The sequence below is a fragment of the Rana temporaria genome, chromosome 3 (genome assembly GCF_905171775.1).
Source record: "Rana temporaria chromosome 3, aRanTem1.1, whole genome shotgun sequence".
NCBI classification, from domain to species: Eukaryota; Metazoa; Chordata; class Amphibia; order Anura; family Ranidae; genus Rana; species Rana temporaria.
In genome coordinates, this window is record NC_053491.1 from 85774848 (window position 1) to 85789623 (window position 14776).

The window sequence follows — 14776 nt, forward strand, 5'->3', positions numbered from 1 at the left end:
TGATCATCACTGTTATAAGCAAAAGTAGTAAAACATAAATGTAAAAATTGAATAAAAAATGATTTAGATATATATAGGGCTTTTTTTTCAGGGGGAACTTGGGGGAACTCAGTTCCACCACCTCTGGCTCAGACCCTTTGGTGTCTGCCCCCCACAATCACTTGTAAACACAGAAGTCTGATTTCTGTGTTTACAAGTGACAGCTCTGCACTCTGTGTGTAACCCCCTGAACTCTGTATGTAATGCAATCCTGGTATTTAATGCTCCTTTAAGACCCTTCTACTGTTTGTGAAATTTGAACGGGGTCATGGTTGAGTTCCTGCACCTATTTTCTGAGAAAAAAAGCTCTGTATATATATATATATATATATATATATATATATATATATATATATATATATATATATATATATATATATATATATATATATGTAATTTGCATCACATGACTAAACATTTGCCAGTTAAAGTAGCACGGTGCTGAATAGAAAATAATGCCCTGGTCATGAAAGGGGTAAAGCCTTCCTGAGGTCAAGTGGTAAACAGTGTTTCTTTTGACCTCCTGGAATACATTTAGCTAACTTACCCTGAAAGTTCAGTTGGACCTTAAATTATAGATGGCTGATGTTTATTGGTAAATTTTACCAAAATATACATTTTACTTAATATAAATCTTACCAAAATATACATCAGCATATATAAATGATGTGTCAGCCAGAATCCACGGAAACTGATTCGCCGAAAATGCCGGGAAGAGAAAACATATATCAATGCAAGAACGGCCAAAAGGAGAATTCCAGTAAATCCTACAAGAAGAACACAACAGTATCACAATGGTTCGCTGGTTAGTTATATTAGATATCTTGCCTTGCAACTCTGATATGGAAAATCTAAAAAAAGCTTATAGCCTGCATCATAACATTAAAAAAGTAAAACTTAGAAATAAATAAGCAGTTAATCAAATATATACAATAACTAACTAAGATAAAATAAATAATTAAAAGCATTGTAGAAGTAAAATTATTTTGAAAACACTGCAAATTGATATATGTATATAATGGGAAATATTTACCTATTTTCTTTTTTTTTTAATTGAAACAATATTTTTACATTGTTTTCATATTATGTTCAGGTTTGTTGGAAATGTCACTTTTGCAACTAATTCTATTGGGATTATTGGATAATCAAGGTTGACATCTAGTGGCCATTTAGTATATACTTTTTGCTTTCAGATATGGCTACGGTATTAATGAGTTTTACTTTAATTATGCCTTTATTCTTATATTTTGTGTTTCTTTTTTTGTGTTTTATCCTTCATGTCCCACTAGCAGGTTATTATGTATGTATTGTGCTAGTATTATTGTTACAAACATAACTTGTAATATTTTTTTTTATTATGTATCCATTTTAAAATATTTATTTATGTAATTGATATTATTTTCACACTGTGTTAGCTGAATCTGTACACATGCACCTTGTGTATTTTTTTTAAAATAGTTTTCACTGTGATATTAATAACTAATACAATTAAATCAATTAAAACAAATTTGAAACAGAGTGTGCCCTCTTTCCTCCAGTATGACAGATCAGGCCAATATTTGAATTAATATGGGCAGTGATGCCACAGAGAACCATGGGGAGACAAATAGGCTATGGGTGCACTCACAATGCCACATCCGCATGTAATAAAGGGGAAACAAAAAGACGGTGCTCAAATGAGTCACCAATTTGGTCGGACTTAAGATGCACAAATTACAATGTGAAAGTTTGTAAGAAAAAAAATAACAATTTATTATGAAGAATACATAGTATAGTTACAATACATATCAAAACGATACGCAAAGGCTTACTGTCATTTTACATGATTTAAAACTCTCGAAAAAAAATTGTAACTATACTACGTATTCTTCATAATAAATTGTTATATTTTTTGCTTCCATCTTTCACAATGTTAATTTTGCCTCTAAAGTCAGACCAAATTGTTGACTCATTTGAACTATGGGTAGACATCTCCCAAGAGAATCCTATGGCATTTTAAACTGTGAATGCTGGTATGCAATTGATAGGATCCCCCTAGTTTGAAAAGTGAGGTTCAAGGGAGCTTGCTTCCTCTGTTTGTCTTCTGACACCACATGAGACTCACCAGAGAAGGGAGAGGGGGCACTCTGAAACCTGGAAGGTATGTACAGAAAAACTATGAAATAAAACAAAAATATATTTTTAAAGTGTTTTATTTATTGATATTACAGTTCACCTAAAAGGGGGCAGCCACCTTCTTATAATTTTCATTTTTTTTGCTAAAACCCTAGAAAATAATGAGGACAATGAAGGGCCCTTTTTCTGGCACATCAATACAATAAATTAAAAGAGCTTTCATAATTTTGTGTAGCCTTTTAAAGCCCTTTATACCCTTATAAACCACCATGCACTACCTAAAATTGTGCTTCCCTAATAGACATTAATTTCCCAGTACTTTCTACTGGCTCATTGAATTGTTAATAACAATACCATCAGTTATGCTGAGACCGACTGACACACATTTTTATTCAGTTTTGTGAAGGTCTACAACATAAACAGTTCTACAAGACTAGGTCATAGGGCCATATCCACAAAAGAGATACTCCGGCGTAAGCCGTCGTATCTCTGGTTCTAACTTTGGAACTGATCCTCAGAAGCAGTTTTCCTAAGTTAGGCAGAAGATCCGACATCTGTAAGGGACTTACACTGCCGGATCTTAGGATGCAGTACCGCATCCGCCACTGGGGGCATTTCGAGTCGAAATGCCTCTTCTAGTATGCAAATTAGCACTTAGGGCGATACTCAAAGCTTTTGTGCTTAGTTTTTTTGCCGTAAGTGTTAGTTTGCCTGGTGTAAAACTAGGGCTGCTTTTACAAAGTGTAAAGTTAGTCACACCTTGTAAAGGCCCATTCAAGCGACGGCATTTGGTATGCATTCCCGAGGGAGAACTCCACGGCAATTTGTAAAATCCAAACCGGCATAGGTTCCCCCCCAGGAGCATACCAGGCCCGTAGGTCTGTTATGGGTTGTAAGGAGACCCCCCCTCCACCGACAAATCGACGTAGGGGGTCCCCCTACAATCCATACCAGACCCGTATCCAAAGCACGCTACCCGGCCGGTCAGGAAGGGAGTGGGGACGAGCGAGCGCCCCCCCCCTCCTGAGCCGTGCCAGGCCGCATGCCCTCAACATGGGGGGGTTGGGTGCTCTGGGGCAGGGGGGCGCACTGCGGGCCCCCCCACCCCAGAGCACCCTGTCCCCATGTTGATGAGGACAGGACCTCTTCCCGACAACCCTTGCCGTTGGTTGTCGGGGTATGCGGGCGGGGGCTTATCGGAATCTGGGAGTCCCCTTTAATAAGGGGGCCCCCAGATACCGGCCCCCCACCCTAAGTGAATGGATATGGGGTACATCGTACCCCTATCCATTCACCTGTAGGCAAAAAGTAAAAGTTATTAAACACACAACACAAGGCTTTTTAAAATAATTTATTATTCTGCTCCGGATGCCCCCCCTGTCTTCGTTATTAGCTCAATTACCAGGGGGGGCTTCTTCTTCCACTCTCCGGGGGTCTTCTTCCACTCTCCGGGGGTCTTCTCCGCTCTCCGGGGGGGTTTCTTCTTCCGCTCTCCGGGGGGGGCTTCTCCGGACTCCGGGGGGCTTCTTCCATCTTCTCCCCTCTTCCGCTGTTGACTCGGCGAACCCCGGTTCTTCTGCAGATGTCCGGTGCCTTCTTCTTCAGCGCTGGCTGCCTGCTATCTTTGTGTGTTAGCTCAATTAGTAACAGGCAGCCGGCGCGGTCTTCTGTGACGTCAGGGTCTTCTGTTCTTCTCCCCTCTTCCGATGTTGACTCGTCGCCTGTTGTCGCTGCAATGATGGAAGCGTGCCTTGCATCCCATTTATATAGGCATCACCGTCCCATCATGCTCCGGCAGGTACCCACGTGGTGGGTGCCTACCCACGTGCACCCACCACGTGGGTACCTACCGGAGCATGATGGGACGGTGATGCCTATATAAATGGGATGCAAGGCGCGCTTCCATCATTGCAGCGACAACAGGCGACGAGTCAACATCGGAAGAGGGGAGAAGAACAGAAGACCCTGACGTCACAGAAGACCGCGCCGGCTGCCTGTTACTAATTGAGCTAACACACAAAGATAGCAGGCAGCCAGCGCTGAAGAAGAAGGCACCGGACATCTGCAGAAGAACCGGGGTTCGCCGAGTCAACAGCGGAAGAGGGGAGAAGATGGAAGAAGCCCCCCGGAGTTCGGAGAAGCCCCCCCCCGGAGAGCGGAAGAAGAAACCCCCCCCGGAGAGCGGAGAAGACCCCCGGAGAGTGGAAGAAGACCCCCGGAGAGTGGAAGAAGAAGCCCCCCCCTGGTAATTGAGCTAATAACGAAGACAGGGGGGGCATCCGGAGCAGAATAATAAATTATTTTAAAAAGCCTTGTGTTGTGTGTTTAATAACTTTTACTTTTTGCCTACAGGTGAATGGATAGGGGTACGATGTACCCCATATCCATTCACTTAGGGTGGGGGGCCGGTATCTGGGGGCCCCCTTATTAAAGGGGACTCCCAGATTCCGATAAGCCCCCGCCCGCATACCCCGACAACCAACGGCAAGGGTTGTCGGGAAGAGGTCCTGTCCTCATCAACATGGGGACAGGGTGCTCTGGGGTGGGGGGGCCCGCAGTGCGCCCCCCTGCCCCAGAGCACCCAACCCCCCCATGTTGAGGGCATGCGGCCTGGCACGGCTCAGGAGGGGGGGGCGCTCGCTCGTCCCCACTCCCTTCCTGACCGGCCGGGTAGCGTGCTTTGGATACGGGTCTGGTATGGATTGTAGGGGGACCCCCTACGTCGATTTGTCGGCGGAGGGGGGGTCTCCTTACAACCCATAACAGACCTAAGGGCCTGGTATGCTCCTGGGGGGGAACCCATGCCGTTTTTTTCTTTGAAAATTGGCATGGAGTTCTCCCTCTCAGGAATGCATGCTGAGCGACGCTGTCATTTTTTTTTTAAATTATTTGTTTTCCCGGCGCGTCTTTTTTTTTCACCCGTCGCAACTTTAGTGTCCCGTCGCAATCCACAAAGCCGCCCGGCGTCAATTACGTTCGCGCGATGCACGTCGGGAAAATGACGTCACACGCATGCGCAGTACGGCCGGCGCGGGAGCGCGCCTCATTTAAATTGTAAACGCCCCCCGGAGAGGAGGAACGCCTTACGACGGCGGCACTTAACTTACACGGCTTGAAATTTTTACGTAAGTGCTTTGTGGATCAGGCACTTAGGTAAAAACTTTAAGTCAGTGTAACTTAACTGCTGAAAGTTAAGTTACGCCGCCTGGCTGAGGATTTGGCCCATAGTTCTTTCCTTCTAACACCTGGTGAGTATCTGGAGTAGTATCTCCTCAACAAATAGTCTAAGCAAGACTGATTGTCTATAAGTCTAGGTACACATCTATGCGGTTGCCGTTGATGCTGATTTCAGGTGCATTTTGCAGTGTGTTTTTGATGCATTTATGCATGTAGTTTTAATGCATTTTGCATTTTGTATTTTTTTTTACTTTAAACACCTTGGCCCAGATTCTCTAAAAAATGCCTATCTTTAGGTGGGCGTAGCGTATCTCAGATACACTACGCCGCTGTAACTTAGAGAGGCAGGTCCCGTATTCAAAAACATTTTCCGCTCTAAGTTACGGCGGCGTAGTGTATCTGATACGGCGTAAGCCCGTGTAGTTCAAACTAGGCTAGTGTGGGCGTGTTTTATGTTAATGTATCGTGACCCGACGCATGCGCGCGCATGCTCAGCATCACGTCGATTTTTCAAATTAAATTGCGCCCGCTCAATGCCTAGTCGACGTGAATGTAACTTACGTCCAGCCCCATTCATGGACGACTTACGCAAACGATGTAAAACGTGAAGAATTCGACGCTGTTCAGACGTCCATACCTAACATTAGTACGCCTCATCTATGCCTCATAGAGCAGGGGTAACTATACGCCGAAAAAAGCCTTACGCAAACGACGTAAAAAAATGCGCCGGCCGCACATACATTTAAGAATCGGCGTATTTAGCTCATTACCATATTCAACGCATAAATCGACGGAAGCGCCACCTAGCGGCCAGCGTAAATATGCAACTTAGATACGATGGCGTAAGACACTTACGCCGGTCGGATCTAAGACAAATCAGTGTGTAACTGATTCTAAGAATCAGGCGCATAGATTCGACGCCTCAAACTCAGAGTTACGACGGCGTATCTGGATATACGCCGGCGTAACTCGTACGAGAATCTGGGCCCTTGTATATAGCTGGCTGCTAAGGAGCAGGCCGGGAAACTGCCCAGCACATTCTTAACAACCGATTAGTCATCAGCTGTTAGCAGGGTTCCCTGCTGACAGCTGAATGTATAAAAAAGAATTGCCGGAAAAAAAAAATCTGGAAAAAAAAACGATGTGGGGTCCCCCCTAAAACCAATTCCAGGCCCTTTGGGTCTGGTATAAATTTGGAGGGGAACCTCACACCAAAATAAAAAAAATAGCTTGGGATCCCTCCCAAAATCCATACAAGACCCTTATCTGAGCTTGCAGCCCAGCAGATTCAAACAGAGAGGGGACGAGCGAGCACCCCCCCACCCCTGAACTATACCAGGCAACATTCCCTCAACATGGGGTGGGTGCTTTGGCGCAGTATAATATATTATACTGTATGTATATTCTTTGTAAAAAAAAAAACTTACCTGGTATTGTTTGGAAAAACCACCAGTAAAATTTATATGGAAATTCAGATCTTCAAAAGAAATGTTTTTAAAAGTTAATAAAAGCAATTAAAATTAGATAGCTCATAGGTAATTATAAGAAAGATAAATCAAGAAATATGTCTAGGAAATAAGACTAAGCCTAAGTGCAGTCAAAATTAAAAACACAAACATCAGCACAGTAGGGGTTACTCATCGCTGGTAGAATGTATCCCTTGAATTGATACCTCTTCTGTTACTGAAATCCTCCTCCATCAACAGAGGAGTTAATATAACTATAGGAGCTATCAGAGACTTTCATCAATAGTGCTTAACTATGCCTGCCCTTTCTTCTGAACTGCGCCATTCATAGAAGCCATCACTATAGCTTCAATGAATAAAACAGGATCTATGAATGAAGGGGGCAGACCTTTTAATCATCTGCCCATCTTCCAGTCATAAATCCTGTTTCATTCATGAAAGCTATAGTACTTCTATGAATGAAGGATATGGATGGAAAGCAGAAGTGGGAGGGAAATTCAGCTAACAGAAGAGGCATTAGCACAAGGGACACACCCTATTGACTGCAATAAATGTCCCTTGTGCTGATATTTTTTGACAGATGATAAATGCAAAAACAATAACAAATGGATTACATCAATTATAGTTTTATGTTAATGAGTGAATTAGCAAATGCAAGTCTGAAAAATTTAATTTATCTTTTTTGTAAATTATACATTTTATTTATTACAGTATCTGTAGGTTTGTACGGTTTTTGGAGATTCACGCAGAAAATGGGATTCATTAATACAATTTTTCTCTATGGATCAGACAAGTATGTGGATAAATATAAAGAAAATAAATTTTGCTATAAAAGTTGTAAGTTGCTAATAATTGTGATATGTGAAGTGATCAAATGACCCACATTTTTATCCTGTGCTTCTCTCTTCAGCCAGCAATATTGCTTTTAACCAATTAGCTTTTTCCACATACTGGAAAGGAGAGAGGGCAGAAGGAAAAGAAAAGAAGGGTGAAAACACCATGGCATCATTGTATTTAGTTAATTAAATCGATTTTACCCATCATCTCGAAAAACTTTAGGAAATATGCAGGACAAAGTACTAAGAGGCGTGATGGAAAACATATAAATGTTGACTGCATGACCCATACTATGAAGCACTGTAAAATAAAGAGAAATAAGTGTCATTTGATACATATTTAAATATGTTGAATAGTGTTCATCACAACAATCATGTTTGCTAATAGTGTACTTACAGGCCTAGATTCACATATGGCCGATCTACGTTGCGTCTTAAGTTACGGCGGCATAGCGTAAATGGGCCGGCGTAAGCGCGCGTAATTCAAAGTAGGCTGGTAGGGGGCGTGTTGTATTTAAATGAGGCTTGACCCCATGTAGATGCATGGCCGAACGAACGGCGCATGCGCGTGCATGCTCAGTATCACGTCGTATTTACGCCCAAAGATACGTCGGCTCAATGCCTGTGACGTGAACGTAACTTACGCACAGTCCTATTCGCGTACGACTTACGCAAACGACGTAAAAAGATACGCTTGTTCTGACGTCCATACTTTGCATGGGCTCCGCCACCTAGAGACCTGCTTTATCTTTATGCCGGCGTATGTCTTACGTAAACGGTGTAACTAATTGCGACGGGCGTACGTACGTTCGTGAATCGGCGTATCTTGCTCATTTACATATTCAACGCCAAAATCAAGGAAGCGCCACCTAGCGGCCAGCGTAATTATTGCACCCCAAGATACGACGGCGTAGGAGACTTTGGCCAAATCTATGCGTAACTGATTCTATGAATCAGGCGCATAGATACGACGGCGGCTATTCGGATTTTACGACGGCGTATCTGGAGATACGCTGAGGAGATAAGGAGATAAGTTGAGGATAAATCTTCCAACTGGAGATACGCCATCGTAAGTCTTTGTGAATCTGGGCCAGAATGTTTAAAGTGTATTTATATCATTTCTTTTCATTTTTGCATGGAGGGAAGGACTGAAACCCCTGTCAAATTTTTACTGCTATCTGCCTCCCTCCTGGGAAAATTCACCCTCACTTTTGCCTCGGTGACCATTGTTGGGATACAAAATTATGAGAGCCAAAGTTGAGGATAAATCTTCCAACAGGGATACATATTCTGGTGGCAACTGCCAAAGAGGGGAATTTCACTCATTTTGTAGAGACTTTCTCTCATTCCCAGTTGTGGCTCTGGGACAGGAAGTGACAAGAAATCTCCCCAAAGATATTAAGACATCAAATAATTAACTAAAATGGGTTTTAACCCCCTCACCGCTTTGCATATGTAAGGGTATCTACAAAATGTTCACTGCGAGTGGGACTGCACATATGAAAAAGGGACCCTGTTTCTACAAAGTCATTAAAATGGCTTATGGGCATTCAAATATATACTGAAAAACTTTAACTTAAAGTGGTGAAAGTCATGTGTGTTACCACCTACAGTATATTGATTGTGGTTAAACATAAAAATAAATAAGTCAAATCAGTCATATTGATATAAATGGAAATCCCAAATAAAATATACAATAAGAAAACAGTCCACAAGTGATGTAAAAATCCTGGTGTCAGTCTCCACCATCCACCACCGTAGTGATCTTTAATTATCAATGCCTCCATTAACAGTTGAAAGACTCGCTTACTAGCTCCTGTTGATCTCTCATTACAAGAGATCTCTAGTGCAAGTGGCTTTAGACCAGCCAAGGCCTTTCTCCAGGTTCGGATGGTCTCCTACACAATATTCCCCTTGGCACCGTGTTGTGTATGAGGATATCTCCAAATAGTGTAAAATCTTTATAAAATGCCGAAATATAAAATATGATGATAACATGCGCCTTTAATTTTAGTGTGTCACCCAGCACACAAAACAAACACGTCCCTCTAGGGCACATGTGGGATTGGTGACTATCCCTAGGGTGGAGCGGCGCGCTCCCTAGGGCATAGCGACATGCTGACGTCACCAATCTCACACGTTCCCTAGAAGGACGGGTTTGTTTTGTGTGCTGGATGACACACTCAAATTAAAGGCGCATGTTATCAGCGTCAGCTGTAAGTGAAATATTTTATATTTCTAAATACATTTTATAAGGTGCACTTTGTTTTTTTTTGAGAAATCCTCATACCCAACACGGTGCCAAGGGGTGATCTTGTGTAGGAGGTGTTGCCGCTCACATTTTTATTTAGAATTATTTTTAGTGTTTTTTTTTTTTTTTAACGTGTCTAATATTGATGGTGGCGTTTATTAGAAAAAAAGCATTATACCCAATGAGACCCACACATGTCCATGACAAATAGAATCTATGCAGGGTAAAGTGAGACTTTTGTCTCTGGTAGAAACTAACTTGAGGAAAGTTCAAAACTAATCTTAAAAAGTATTATTTTACTGAAAGGGTAGTTCATGCTTGGAATAAACTACCAGCAGCGGTAGTGAGACAGTCAACAGTAAACAGCTTCAAACATGCTTTGGACAAACATAGATCTATACTCAGACAACAAAGTTAATGAAAAGAACAAAAACAAAAAAAAATAATGGGCAGACTCGATGGACTACTTGGTCTTTTTCTGCCGTCACTTTTCTATGTTTCTATGTTTCTAGTGACCTGTAACGAATAAATATGACATGTCTTTCAACTTTTCGATTGGGATCTTAAATTTTTCTTATTTTCAGGGCTACCAGAGAGTTCAGAAATTATATTTCTTTCTTACCCTTACCCTTATACAGTGGTGGCCGCTCTATTAGGGGCGTCGCCCCCTAATCCAATCGCTGGCCCCTAATCTACATGCAGGGCGCCAGACTCATTGGATTTCAATTTTTTTTTTGTTTTTTAAGCACGTCATTAGAGCATTGTGTCCTGAGCCCACCGAGTTGTGTGACAATAGCAAATTAATATGTGATATTTTCTTCCTGCTTCTCCTTCCGGCCAATCAGGAACGGGTCTTAAGACCCAATTGGCTGATAGAAGAAGTGACCGTATTGGGCAGGAGCAGAGGAGTGTCGCCGACTAGAAGACCCAGGGAAAGCCACCGAAAGCTGCCCGTGATCTGGATGGGGTAAGTGTGGTCTGATGGGCGGATGGGCAAGCAATGGGGGGAGGGGGGTTTGTTTGCAAAGCGAACCGAGCGACCGGGGTTGTGGGGGGTTAGACTGACCGACCAACCAAATGACCGGGGGGGGGCGGGTGGCTTGTTTATCGCACCCCCTTGAAAAAATACAGCACAAGCTGCCACTACCCTCATATCTTTGAATGTCCAAGGTGTTAGGAATTCCTGCAGTGGTTAGGGTCAGAGGTGATTGGAGAAGAATTTTAGGGCTATTGGAATGACTATGGCATATAGCATACATCAAGTCACACAACTGCATTTGTGGGCCAAGTTAAATCAAACCAAATCAATCTTATCACAGCAGCAACTGAGATTAGCTCCCATATACTTCTACTCAAGGCAACAAATGCACACAAGTGTTGGGAGCCAAAGACAAGACATTCTGCTATTTTTTCTGTTTTATCCTTTATTCTTAACTGATGATCCTGCCAGTAACTTCCTGTCCTAGTGTGACAATGCTTGCTTACTACACTGCATCTTTGGAGGAGTAGTGCTGTCATCCTAGGCTGCTCACCTTAATTGAATTACAAACACCTCTCATTCTTTAAAGAAGACAGAAAGCTGATGAAAAATATCTGAATTCAATTTAGTACACAGGAAGTTACAAGGACTCATGATCTCTCACAGGATCAACTGGTATTTTTCTAGCATTTTTCCTTATTTGTAGAAAACGTACCTAGCCTAAAAACATGAAAACGAATACTACCACTTTATATAAGAGCTAGTAAGTTGCAATATATTAAATTGTGTTTTTTGGTTTCGGTATATTTTTAAACAAATGTTATACCACATTTATTTTTCTAACTATAAATTTAGAGGAAGAAGAAAACCCACCTGTCAATATAAGGGCAGTTTTTGCAATAAGTCGATGAAAATCCACAGCAGCATCAAAGGGAATGTACTGGTTTAAAAATGTCTCTCTCAGGAAAGTGATGAGATTACGACACATAGTGAGCAAAATGTATGCAAACATAAAGGAGATACTTGCAGCCGACCCTCTGGAAACAATAATACCTGGCAAAGTCACTTCAGCAATACCAATGTGTTGTGACTCAAAAGTATAATCTGCATATAATATAAAAAAAGTATATATTTTATTAGTTCATAACGCGAAAGAAAAGTAAAACCATTTATGTACAATAGCTTATTGGGGCAATTTGTATTACACTATAAAAAGGCATTTAATTTGAATTTGCCTAAAGCCTGAAGATATGTCTATCCAAGAAGGGGCAGGTAATTCTGTAATTTGCCAGATGGATTTTATAAAATATCTTGAAGAGATAAACAAATCTTTTGGGTGGAGCTCCACTTAAGGATACAATCCATGTCCTACACCCAATCTACCACATCTCCAACAGTTCATGCAGGGTTTTTATTATGCTATTTTAATATTATAAATTATGGCCCAGATCCACAAAGAAGTTACGTCGGCGTATCTATTGATACGCCGCGTAACTTCTAGGATGCTCCAGCGTATCTTTGTTTTGTATCCACAAAACAAGATACGCCTGAAGCTGGGCTAGATCCGACTGACGTGCGTCTTAGTACGCCATCGAATCTAAGGTGCATATTTACGCTGGCCGCTAGGTGGCACTTCCGTTGATTTCCGCGTTGAGTATGCAAATTAGCTAGATACGCCGATCCTCAAACGTACGTCTGCCCGGCGCATTTTTTTACGTCATTTACGTAAAGCTTTTTTTGGCGTAACGTTACCCCTGCTCTATGAGGCGTATGCAATGTTAAGTATGGACGTCGGGCCAGCGTCAAATTTTCTGTCGTGTACGTCGTTTGCGTAAAACGTTCGCGAATAGGGCTTTGCGGAAGCATTGACTATTTGTGACGTGATTTTTGAGCATGCGCACTGGGATACCCCCACGGATGGTGCATGCGTCGCAAAAAAAAAACATAATTTACGTGGGGGTCAAGTAGAATTAACATAAAACACGCCCACATCTTTGTCATTTGAATTCCGCGCCCTTACGCCGGAAGATTTACGCTATGCCGCCGTAACTTTAGAGGCAAGGGCTTTGTGAATACAGCACTTGCCTCTCAAAGTTGCGGCGGCGTAGCGTTACTACAATACGCTATGCCCATTTAAAGTTACGCCGATCTACGTGGATCTGGCCCTATATCTTTTCATTTACACTCATTGCATTTGTCAATGTTGACAGTGGCTCGATTATAATTGCAGTACTTACGGTAAGCTCTTTCTATAAACAGTCCGGCAGATATTCCATAGAATATTACTACACAAACAATGTGCCGGCGGTAATTTTCAATGAATCGCTTAAATGCCTGTATTTTCTGATACAGTTTGCTTTTTTGGTATTTTTCTTTTTTGGCTTCTGTGTATAGGCGATTTTCTTCCCGAATATTGCCAGAACTGGTTGAAAAAAGAAAGGAAAAAATAGTATCCAAAAAGTATAGACTGTATCACAGGTTCATATATTTTATACAGGCATACCCCACTTTTAAGTATACAATAGGACCAGAGCATGTATGTAAAACTAAATTGTACTTAAAGTGAAACAATAACTTTTTTCACATCTATGGTGTAGTTGAGGTCTTAGGGGCTGTAGTGGGGGTGTCAGGGGCACACTGGAACAGGGTGGGCTATGGTCTCTGAGCTTCAGCTCCTTCTATTGCGGCTGCAAAATGTCTGTAAAGTACTTGTAAGGCAACTTGTCCTTACTCGCAAGTGTATGTAAAGTGAGTGTACTTAAAGCGGGATATGTCTGTAGTTACATTACTTGTACAGTAAATTTTCTGTAGTATTAAACTGAAAAAATGTATTAACACTTTGAAACTACATGGAGGTTAGTATGATAGCTCCAAAAAGGTGGTTTGATCTTACATCACAATAATTAAGAAACACAATTTGACTAAACTAATAAACACACAAATTGCTGCCCTCTTTTATATCTGTAATGGAATTGATGTTTAAATGTTCTAACTGCATTCTTGAAGAGGTACATGAATTATAGTATTAAATTCCTGGCGGAACCCCCTTTTTCTGAGGTTATGTCACAGCTAAGGATGAGCCAAACAATCACCCCCCCCCTTCGGTTTGCACCAGAACCTGCGAACAGACCAAAAGTGTGTGTGAACTTTAGAACCCCATTAAAGTCTATGGGACTCGAATGTTTGAAATCTAAAGTGCTAATTTTAATGGCTAATATGCAAGTTATTGTCCTAAAAAGTGTTTGGGGACCCGGGTCCTGCCCCTGGGGACATGTATCAATGCAAAAAAGTTATAAAAACTGCAGTTTTTTCGGGAGCAGTGATTTTAAATGACTTTTTATCCTTCAGAAATTACACTTTGTGCAGGGACAGTTCTAAGCACGGAAAACATGCGCTGCTTTACAGGCATACTTTACACACCCCCTAGGTATGAAATTTAAAGGAATATTTCACTTCTATTGTTACACTTTAAGCATTATTAAAATCACTGCTCCTGAAAAAACGGCTGTTTTTTTAAAACTTTTTTTGCATTGATACATGTCCCCTGGGGCAGGACCCAAACACTTTTTATGACAATAACTTGCATATAAACCTTTAAAATGAGCACTTTAGATTTCTCCCATAGACTTTTCCAGGGTGTTCTGCGGCTTTTTGAATTTGCCGCGAACACCCCAAATTGTTCGCTGTTCGGCGAACAGGCAATGTTCGAGTTGAACATGAGTTCGACCCGAACTCGAAGCTCATCCCTAGTCACAGCATTTGAAAGGATAACTGAAAAAATGTAATATATTGCATGTAATATATTGCAGCTTATGAGGCCTTATAAATGGGAGCGGTCTTAATTTTCTTTCATGAAGCTAAGAACATTTCAGCAAATATCTAAAATGCCTGTTAATCTTGCAGAACCTTTGTC

General features: G+C 41.7%; 1 protein-coding gene across 3 annotated transcripts in view; it reads right to left on the reverse strand.

Annotated features, from left to right (window-relative positions):
• Positions 1–14776, reverse strand: part of LOC120931421 (dual oxidase 1-like) — a 180812-nt gene that overhangs the window by 20375 nt on the left and 145661 nt on the right. For all 3 annotated transcript variants that reach the window (XM_040342840.1, XM_040342839.1, XM_040342841.1), the window contains 5 exons: positions 13101–13285; positions 11737–11967; positions 7835–7934; positions 6759–6808; positions 679–806 (listed from right to left, as the gene is read on the reverse strand). In XM_040342840.1, coding sequence (XP_040198774.1) covers positions 679–806; positions 6759–6808; positions 7835–7934; positions 11737–11967; positions 13101–13285 — 694 coding nt within the window. The remainder of the gene's footprint in view (positions 1–678; positions 807–6758; positions 6809–7834; positions 7935–11736; positions 11968–13100; positions 13286–14776) is intronic.